This window comes from Streptopelia decaocto (assembly GCF_964273445.1).
Source record: "Streptopelia decaocto genome assembly, chromosome: 11".
Classification (NCBI taxonomy): Eukaryota; Metazoa; Chordata; class Aves; order Columbiformes; family Columbidae; genus Streptopelia; species Streptopelia decaocto.
This window is the reverse complement of record NC_138666.1, coordinates 9,595,395-9,605,604: the sequence shown is the minus strand read 5'-3', so window position 1 is coordinate 9,605,604 and position 10,210 is coordinate 9,595,395. Positions and strand designations below refer to the sequence as shown.

At 43.0% G+C, this 10,210-nt stretch overlaps 1 protein-coding gene across 2 annotated transcripts in view; it reads left to right on the top strand.

Annotated features, from left to right (window-relative positions):
- Positions 1 to 1,044: 1,044 nt before the first annotated feature.
- Positions 1,045 to 10,210, top strand: part of PLCG2 (phospholipase C gamma 2) — a 62,005-nt gene continuing 52,839 nt past the window's right edge. Inside the window, exons 1-3 of one of the 2 annotated variants that reach the window (XM_082063059.1) lie at positions 1,045 to 1,151; positions 5,059 to 5,197; positions 6,271 to 6,509. In XM_082063059.1, the coding sequence (XP_081919185.1) occupies positions 6,314 to 6,509 (196 nt within the window). In that variant the 5' untranslated portion in view covers positions 1,045 to 1,151; positions 5,059 to 5,197; positions 6,271 to 6,313. The remainder of the gene's footprint in view (positions 1,152 to 5,058; positions 5,198 to 6,270; positions 6,510 to 10,210) is intronic. The other variant, XM_082063058.1, reaches the window with a different exon arrangement.

Below are 10,210 nucleotides of genomic sequence, written 5' to 3'. Positions count from 1 at the left end.
ATTTTAACTTGAAAACATAACTCCAGTGACAGTACAGTTTTAAAGCCTTTATCTAAACTCCTTTTCTCAAGGTCCCGTTCAATCATTTAGCAATTCTCAGCCAAACTAGTGAATTTTCTTATTCGGATGAGCAGAAGAACCCATCAACCTCAAAGGGCTGGACAGTGGGTTGAGAGAGGTTCTCCTGCCCCTCTACTCTGCCCTGGTGAGACCACACCTGGAATATTGTGTCCAGTTCTGGGCCCCTCAGTTCCAGAAGGACAGGGAAGGACAGTGCAGGACAATGAAGATGCTGAAGGGAGTGGAGCATCTCCCGTGTGAGGAAAGGCTGAGGGAGCTGGGGCTCTTTAGCTTGGAGGAGACTGAGGGGTGAGCTCATTCATGTAAAGGGTGAGTGTCAGGAGGATGGAGCCAGGCTCTCCTCGATGACAACCAATGATAGGATAAGGGGCAATGGGAACAAACTGGAACACAGAAGGTTCCACTTAAATATGAGAAGAAACTTCTTCATGGTGAGGGTGACAGAGCCTGGCCCAGGCTGCTCAGGGAGGTTGTGGAGTCTCCTTCTCTGCAGACATTCAAACCCGCCTGGACACCTTCCTGTGTAACCTCATCTGGGCGTTCCTGCTCCGGTGGGGGAATTGGACTGGATGAGCTTTCGAGGTCCCTTCCAATCCGTGACATTCTGTGATAGCAGCCGAACCCCCCGCCCTGGCAAGAGGGGGACAGCGCGTCTCCCCTTCCCGCCTCAGGGCACGGCTGAGGGGGACGGGGGAACGCGGCCGCTCCAGGGGCCCCGAGGGCTCAGCGACAGCAGGGAGCTCGCCTGGAAGCACCGCCGGGGAAGGTGGACAGGGCCGAAGTCTCGAAGAGTCCCGACCCGGCTTCCCCGCTCAGGGAGGCGACACACGGCAGAGCCCTCGGAGCGGGCGAGCGGCCGCGGGCTGAGGAGCGATCGCGCCACCAACCGCCGTCCGCCCCGGCCCGTCCGCCCCGCGCACCAGTAGGTGGCCGCGGGGGGTCACGTGGCGCCGCCCCTTCCCGGTTACGGCAGAAGCAGAAGTGGGAGCCCCGGCGGGACGCGGGAGCCCGGGCAGCAGCAGCCGGCGGCACGGCGTGGCCGCGGGAGGCAGCTCCCCGCCGCTGCGCAGGTGAGGGCGGCCCCGGGGGCGCGGGTTGGCGCGGCGGCCGCACGCTCCCCGCGGCGGCGAGGGGCGGTCCCGGCCCGCCGGCTTCGCTCGGGCCGCGGCGGCAGCAGGTGCCGCAGGGCTGGGGCGGGGCGGCCGCGTCCCGGCGGGGACGCTGGGTGTGAGGGAGGGTCGTGTGAGCGGAGGCGAGGGCTGTCGGCGTGAGAGGGCTGGGCAGCAGCTGCGGGCTGTGCGGGACGTTGGGAGGCGCCTGCCCTGAGCGGCACGGGGAGTCTGGGGGCTGCCCCAGGGGACCCGGCCAGCCCGCACCTCGAGGCTTGGGCGCTCTCGCCCGCAGGCCAGGCCGCCGAAGAAGAAGGAAGGAAACCCCCAGTCTCCGTGTGTGCTGACAGCTGCCCCAGGGCAGCAGCTGTGTCGCAAAGCTCTGTGCAAAGATTGTAATTAATTATTAGCGCCGTGGTACTGAACTGGTGTTGCTGGTGGATACCCGTATCATAGAATCATTCCGGTTGGAAGAGATCCTCCAGATGATAGAACGATAGAATCACAGAATGTCAGGGATTGGAAGGGACCTCGAAAGCTCATCCAGTCCAATCCCCCCATGGAGCAGGAACACCCAGATGAGGTTACACAGGAAGGTGTCCAGGTGGGTTTGAATGTCTGCAGAGAAGGAGACTCCACAACCCCCCTGGGCAGCCTGGTCCAGGCTCTGTCACCCTCACTGAGAAGAAGCTTCTTCTCATATTTAAGTGGAACCTCCTGTGTTCCAGTTTGTTCCCATTGCCCCTTATCCTATCATTGGTTGTCACCGAGAAGAGCCTGGCTTCATCCTCCTGACACTCGTGATACTCACCCTCATCATCGAATCCAGCTGTAACATGCTGGTGGTTCTGTGCTGAGGCAGCGCCTGCTCGGGTGAGGTGACACCTGAAGTGCCACCAAAGGGAGAGTTTGGGGCAGAAGGTGCAACAACCCTTTCACAGCGCCCAGCACTCATGGGAAACGTTAGAGACTGAATAGAGCCAAATTTTAGATTGCACTTCTTGGTTGACCTTGTGTGCCTGGAAAGCACCGGCTGTGTCATACGGGTGAAGTTATAACAGGTTACAGGTTCATCAGCACTCGTCAGAGGTGTTTTTTGCTAGCCTGTATGTTTATAATTTGCTTGTATAACAGTTTCTTTCTCTGTTTTATCACAAAGAAAGTTGAGTTGTAGACTGATCTTCAGATAAGAAGGGGTTGTTTCTGAAACTCTGAAGTACTGTATTGAAGTAAAACTAAGTATAAAGGTTTTTGGGTAGACTGAGTAGGGTTTTTTTCCATGTCTGTGTTCACTTGCTTACTTGCATTGAGTCTTTCTGACTTTTTAGTCCAAATCGGTCAGGCCTTTCAATAAAAAACAGTATGAAAACATCTTTTACATGAACAGTAGCAAACGGTCCCTATTCTGGTACAGGACACCATAAAAGTTTTGCTTCTTTAGTGCCTACAATCAGAGGGAAGGATTTATGTATTGATGTCTGTGTCTGAACTAGAACTTACTATGTGCTTCTGTGATTATTAACTCACTTATTGAATCATGTCAGTTACGCTGGACCTTTCTGCTTTAGGCTTCAATAACTCTTTGTTAGAAGAGCAGTAATTCTTCTATTGCAGATAAGGGTGTCTCATAGCTCATACCCTGCTGGTTTAGAGGGATCCAGATAATGGGGTGGTGAGGGTTGTTGTAGAGTTTTGCTGCATGAATGGATAGAAATATTGTTCATTCAAATAGTTGTGCAGTGGTGGATGTAAGAAGACTGACAGGCACCTGTGGGTGAGTGTAAGAACACTCTTAATATTTAAAAGGTTAGGTCTAATATAAAGGGATTCCATTAGTTCTTTTGAGAGGTCTAATGTGTTTTACTGTTACAAAGCTCTTTGTGAAGTTATTCTTAAACACAAGCAGGTAGCCAAAACAGTATAGAAGTGGTCAGATAAACTGATCAAATACGACATTCTTTCTTCTTTTTCTGATGAAGTAGGTATCCTCAGCTACAGTATTGTTTCACAGTAAGTTAAAACCTTGGTTTATGCCTTATGATTTAAGTTAGACTGGAAACACCATTCACCCTGTTTTTGGAAGAAAGAGCTAGTTTAAAAGGGGAAGTCCAGTATATTATATTCAGCGGAAACTGTTTAAGAAGCTACCTCTGAGAGGCAGTTCCTTTGTTCTAAGGGACTAATCTTTCAAAAAACCTGTTGCTTTGCCTTTTTTTAAATGGCTATATTTAGAAACTCCTTTTCACGTTGTTCTAAGTTGTGTTTCATATTATAGCTACACCTCATTCTGTAAAAGGCAGAGCAGATATGTGCTTTGTTACAGTCTCCTGAAGAACTATACTGAGTTAAAAGTTGAGTTTTTATTATTGCAGCGAAGTGTTACTAAAATGGTTAAACCTTGCTCCAAATCACAGCATATTAGTTTTATTACAATTCTTAATGAAAAGAGCAAAGTGAGATGACAGAGTTTCTTTTTTTGTTGGAAAACCAGATACTGTGCAAAGAGTTTAATTTAACTTTTTTATTTTCCCCTCCTTTCATTTCTGTTATTACAAGTCATTGTAGCAAGGCAAGATGACTATGACTATCTTGTCCGATGCAAGCCCATTATAATTTAAATAATTGTCTGATTAGTTCCACAGAGCCAAAAAGGATCAGTTACATTCTGGCAAAAATCTGCCTTTGCTTACTACCCTTAAACGTTGTCAGCTCCCTCTCAGTTGTAGGACTGGGATGTATTTTTTCAGTATTATAAGGAAATGGTACTCTATTGTTACAAGAACAAGCTTATAGATATTAAACTTTGAATAACCTGTATAATGCTTTGCAAAACATGGAGTGAGACGTGGTTCCTGCTCTAGAGCACTTCAGGTTCACTGTGGGCAATGCAGAAGAGGCCACTCTGCAGGTAAGAAGGGACTGTTATTTGCTTCTCTGGTAGCTTACAAAAAAAAGTGCTTGTTAAAGTGGTAGAATTTAGAAAGGGATTGGAAAGATTGCACTGGACAGCTTCAAATTCAGACAAATTGCACCAAAAGCAGTTAATGACATGACGTTGTAAGGCGGTTTTGTGGTGTTAATAAGAGAGGAGAAAACGTTCTTGAGCACAGTGCAGATCAGGAGATGGTGACATGGGGCGAGGGGGAGGAGGGCTGGAAGAAGTTACGAAGGGGAAGCGAGAAGTGGCATGGTCGAATTAGCTATCAAGATGGAAACTGAAACTGCTTGTGATGGAGAGTGGTGGGCTGAGGAGAGAGGCAGAGAACCTGAGGAGATGCTGAGGCTGGTGGCTGCATGTGCCCGGAGATAATTTAAACCTGTCCTGCTCAGGGATGTGGGTCAGGAGGATGGTTGGGAACCGTGTGGCAGCGGCTCCTGCTGTTTGTGTGAAAATGGTACTTTTTGTTTGTGCATGGAGGAGTTTCCAGGGCATCCTGTTTGTAAATCATCTCGCTGAGGAGTAATCAGGCTTCTGATTGCCTGTTTCATGCAATGGTGTGTGGGAGACCAGAACACAGAAACTTGCTAATATTCGGGAGCTGCTGTGTATGCGTCTCCCATTTGGCTGCTTTCTGCCAAGATGTGTCCCGAGTGTGTGCACACAAATACCTGCCACCTGACATGTGTGTCAGGAAAAGTGGACTGTGTAGGGGAAACACAGCCACGAAGTTTTAGAAGTGCATAAACTGAGATTTTTTTTAGAAATAGCCAGCATTTGTTTCGGTATTTGTATTTTACTCATATTTTCCCTTCATTTTCTTTATAGGTCTCAGAAAGGCAGGTGGCTTAAATTCTCATATAGGTCAGAACGTCAGAGTTTATACAAGCTGATGTCATTATTTCTTGTGTTTTGTCTTTGGATTGCTAGTCTTCAATCATCAGCACTTCTTCGCTCCTCCTGATGCAATGTCAAGAAGACAGCATCACTGGCTGTAGAGCCTTTGAGGCTGCTCAGATTTCAAGAGTTTTCTTCTGTCAGCAAATTGTTGCTTCTTTAGTAATATAGGGTGAGAAGAACAAACCTGCTGCAGTTCACAATGGGGACAGCATGTTATTTATCGGAAGACAGCATTGGGAATATAAAAAAAAAATCCTGGGAGAACAGAAAGATTTTGAGTGGGATTTAAGTCTGTTGCTCTTTTCTTGTGTTGGTATCTAGATTATCAGTACTTACGACAAAATGGACTTTCAGATAATTCTGACAGTAGTGGAAATGAAATTATTGTCAGTTTCGGAGTGAAAGGTTTAACTTCCAGTCCACATAGAACTCATGAAGTTTTTATGGAGCATAATTCTACAAATACTCTAGGACAATAGCAAAACTCCTATGGGAATGGTGGTTTCTGATAGGAGCTGTTTCTGTCTCTGTGTTAAAGAAGATCTCCATGAGCAAAGGTGTCTCACTCTATATAAAACAAAGACTATATAAAATGTGGCAGAAAATGCTACAGAAATATCAAATAGTGCTCCTTTAGAAGAGCTTTTTAACATAGTTCTGCTTTTTTTTGAACACTTTTTTTTTTTTTTAATGTTTCCGATATGTTCTTTAGTCTTATTTAAACTTAAATGCTTTCTTTGTTACGGACTCATTATTTTCTCTGGCATTTCAATGCTTTGCCTACTTTGTAGTTTTTACTCTTTTGTCCTTAGTACTCAGGTATACTGACATTTGCTATTTTTTTCCATGTCTTCTTTTTTTTCCTGTCATAACACTGTGACATTAGAGGTGTAAATCCATATTTGGGAGTGTACATGCAGCTGAAAATGCACATGCATAAAAACATACAGGGAGTTACGCACCTTAACGTGATTTTTATGTATTTGGGCTAAACAGACCTTGGCTTACTTTATTTTTGTCTGGAACACTGTGTACTTCTATATTAGAAGACTGAGGAAGCAGTTAGTGGTACAGTGATGTGGTGCACCTAGAGGAGAAGTATTGGTCTTGCTGATAAATTTAGATCACAATTAATTGGATTTGAATGGGCAGGAGTTTCTATTAGGTAGCTTTAACTTACACAATTTTTCTTTAAGAAATAAAAATGCTGTTTTAAATATTGATTTTTTTTTTTTTTTCCAGGACACTGAAAATCATAAAACTTTGTTTAAAAAATAATTTAAAAATGCCCAGAAAAAGCATAGACTATGGAGTGCTGCCGGAGTATGAGAAAAGCCATATCAAAAGGACCTTGGAGTTGGGAACTGTTATGACAGTTTTCAGTCTTAAGAAGAGCAGTCCAGAAAGGAGGACTATTCAAGTCATAATGGAAACCAGGCAGGTAGCATGGAGCAAGACAGCTGACAAGATTGAAGGTTTCTGTGAGTATTTGCAAAGTGTACCTGAACTCGGAGTTACTAATATATTGATGTAATTGACACATATTGATTTAATGAGCCTTTTTAATATAATGAAGGTTTTGGCTGAAAATAGTTTGATAATTTGCTGAGAATATTCTGAACTGTTGCAGTGTGGGTGAAGAATCTTCTGCAGCTTGTTATTTAGGTATCTTAAATTACTTAAATATGATTAATGTGTTTTTACCCTTAGCCCTGTTCTGAAAGTTTTAATCTTTGAATATGATGGAGCTTGTGTTCTCTATGAATTGAGTTACTGAGTGACAACTGTTTTCCATCATTAAGCATCAAGATGGCTTGTAGATTCAAGTGATGAGTGCTTTTCTCTCCAAAAAGAAAAAAACCACCAGCTACAAGGAAACTGAATTCAAGTTTCCATTTTCTTAGGGAATTTGCTGTTTCAGGACAGAAATCATTATTTAGGAACATTATTGGAAAAGTACTAGTGACTTAGGACAAGGAAGCTGTGACATGTAAGAGGTGGTTTCAAGGTCCTGAGTTGATACTTGTCTCTTTAGTTGATATTTGAACTGAGTAAACCCATTATTAGTAACAAGGTCAGGGAGTAGAAGGGGTAAAGCTACCTAGGACTGTAAAAGCTATGGTAGAAGAATAAAGTGAGAATATTCTTCAGTTCTTACTGAACACAGCTGATGTCAACCAAGCTCAGGTTGCGCTTTTTGGGATTTGTACAGCTCGTTCTCCTGGGTGTGAGTACACACTCATGTGAGAGAAACCAGGAAGGAGGAGAATGGAGTTTGTTGAGCTGTGGATTTTTAGAAGAGTTTTTTTTTGGTAAATACACAATAAATTTAAAATACATTGATCTAAGGTTGCAGAGACAGGCACTGACAAGTTGCCAGTTTTTTCGATTGTCTGTGCAGCTTCCCTTCATGCTCCTTACTTAGAAATATTAAATCTCTGTTTGCTACTCTTTCCATTGGTTGCTGTCACATTCCTTGTGCTGACTGGACCTGCAGTTGGAAATATAATGTAAGGAAATGAAAGACTGATTATTTGGAGCATGTTTTTGTTGTTTATGATGAAAATGTGATCATATAGAGTCTTCTGTGGAAAAGCAAACAGGTCTGGACACCCTACTTAACAGATATTCTGGATTATAACCTTGCAGTGGCCCAGTTTCTCATGTGGAAAATGAGGGTAATTATCCCTTGCTAAAATGACACGTGAAGGCAAATGCATTACTTGTTTGGATATGCTCACATCCCAAAGTGAGGTGTGCCAAAAAAAAAAAAAAGTCCTGTGAGGAGATGAATAATTCAGTTATGAGAGCATGGCTTGAACATGCTTCACAAATAAAGCCTGGGGTTACACACAGAGCAATAAGATTAAAACAAAATAGAAAATGACCACTTAGTGGGTAGATGAGGCATTAGAGTCCTCTGGCAAAAACGATTTGTGATCATGCAGTTAAAGAATTATCATAGCCATTTGCACAGAGGGGCCAAATATAAAGCTGTGCAGACTGTGCATTCCAGATTTTGGGGTCAACTTTTTTAGGGTTTGACTTGTAATCTTCTTTAATCTTCCTGGGGTAGAGTGTATTTGTGCTAATACATCCTGATAATTAAGCAGTTTGCTGAGTGTGTAGATTTTAACACTTGTAAAAGAAGGTGGATATTGCGATTTGACTCTTACTCGTGGATAATCCAGCAGGATAATGATTTACTTCCCATTACACAGGCAGTCATCACTAGGGAATATAGCTATAGACCTGGGGTTTACCCAAAGGCCATTTTCCTCTTTCCCTGAAAATTGTAGTGCCTCAGCAGTTTTTTAAATTGAGCAACATTTAAGTGACCTTTATAACGATGTGTCATACTCTAAAGCACAAATACGGAAAATATCCTTTTATTGTCTTAAAAAGCAATGAATCTACCCAAAACCAAGATATATTTTTCAGGCATTGTTTCAGAATATGGTATGAACAGTTTTAAAAATTTACCATGAACTGTATCTGATCTACTTGAAATGAAAATCACTGCAGTTTTAACTTGCTGACAGTGTTTTTGCTGCAGAAGGAGGAAATATTTCATTTATTTATTTAGTTAAATTTTGCTGTTGCTTCTTTTGATTGAGACTCAGACTTCTTTTATGCTTGAAAAGTGGACAAAGTATGGATGTGAAGCTTTTGTATTTGATAATTAAGTGGATAGGCTTCTTGAATACCAATGAGAGGGCAATTAAATTTTTTCTTTTTCTGGAGCTATACTGAGGAAATGATACCAACCTCATGATAGGGAAAAAGTTTTTTGGTTTGTACATATGAACGACCCTAAGTATTCACTGATGGATTGTGTTGACTTTGTGAAAAATAAAAAACTACTTTTTTTTTTGTTTTAATTGGCTGAGGGCATAGAAATATATTTTTGAGTATGGTATTGTTTAATATTCTTGTGTTGTACAAGAAATAGTACCCATGATGTGATCTTAATGGTTGTTATTTGCATGTGCTACAGTCCAGTAAGAATTAATACTGAATGTGGGTGGGAAGGGCAAGGTGGTTTCCTGTTGTGTGTGTGCCTTTTCACTGAAGTTTGGCAACCACTCTTTACAGAACCTGAAAACTGAATATTTGCGTCTACTATGGGGTTTGTGTTTTTAGATCCATTACCAAGGAGAGTTCTTAAGCTTTGGGACACGAAACCAGGCTGCTAATATATAGACAGGATGGAGACCGACTTTTATACTTTATATTGATACTCTTCCTTTGGAAATTAAGAAAAGAAAGTATTGTGTGTGGGTTGTTTTGTTTTTCTTTTTTTTCTTCTCTATTTCACTGTATAACATTGAGAATTTTGGATGTCATAGTGCTGACTTTCTTGCCGGTGAACTGTAAATGTGTAAATGGTGTCAGCAACCTGTGCATGAACAGTCTGCCCTTCCTGCAGAGCTGCGCAGCCAAGAGTTGTGCAAGTCAAGTGAGCTCTTGGATGGCATTGTGATTTTCATGAGGTCAAGGTAGCGTGTCCAAGCCAATGGGATTTGATAAAGACAGTAGATTTTGCTGTTTGTGAGGAAACTCCGATCCTCTTGTACAATCTGTGCTTCTTGGGTTTACTGAGATTCTGCTGTTGTAAAATTTAGTGCTTTGTAGACCCAAGCAAAGATTGTTAAGTGACTGCGGGGTGTCTTTCCTTTTTAGGCCGTAGAGTTGGGAGAGACTGGTAAATGAGTACCTTTCAAGAAAAGTTAAAATGTTGTCCATGTTTTCCATTTCGTGTAAGCTTCAAGTTTCCTTCTAGGCAAAAGGGGAAAGATGAGCAATGGAAAGAGAGGGGCTGCCTATCCTGAAGTGTTTTTTAGGTTTAATGGAGGCCAGGAAGGCTTTTAGTGCTACTGCTCTTTTGGTCACCTGCTCAGTTTGCCGAGTATCACATGTGCCTTTCCTACATCAGCTGGGTCCAACACAAGCCATTGTCAAAACTGAACTGGACAGAAGGGAGCAATACACCTTTGAGAAATGTTTTTATCGCTGATGTTTGGCTCACAGGGTTTCATTAGTGTATTAAAATGAACGCCAGCAACATGTGCTTCCTTCTGTGGGCCTGCAGAAAGCTCTGCAGATGGCTGAAGGAAGCGGGTCTGAGCTAGATGTGACTGTGCTCACCCATGCTTGGGTTCCTTTAGTCACCTGGCTATTG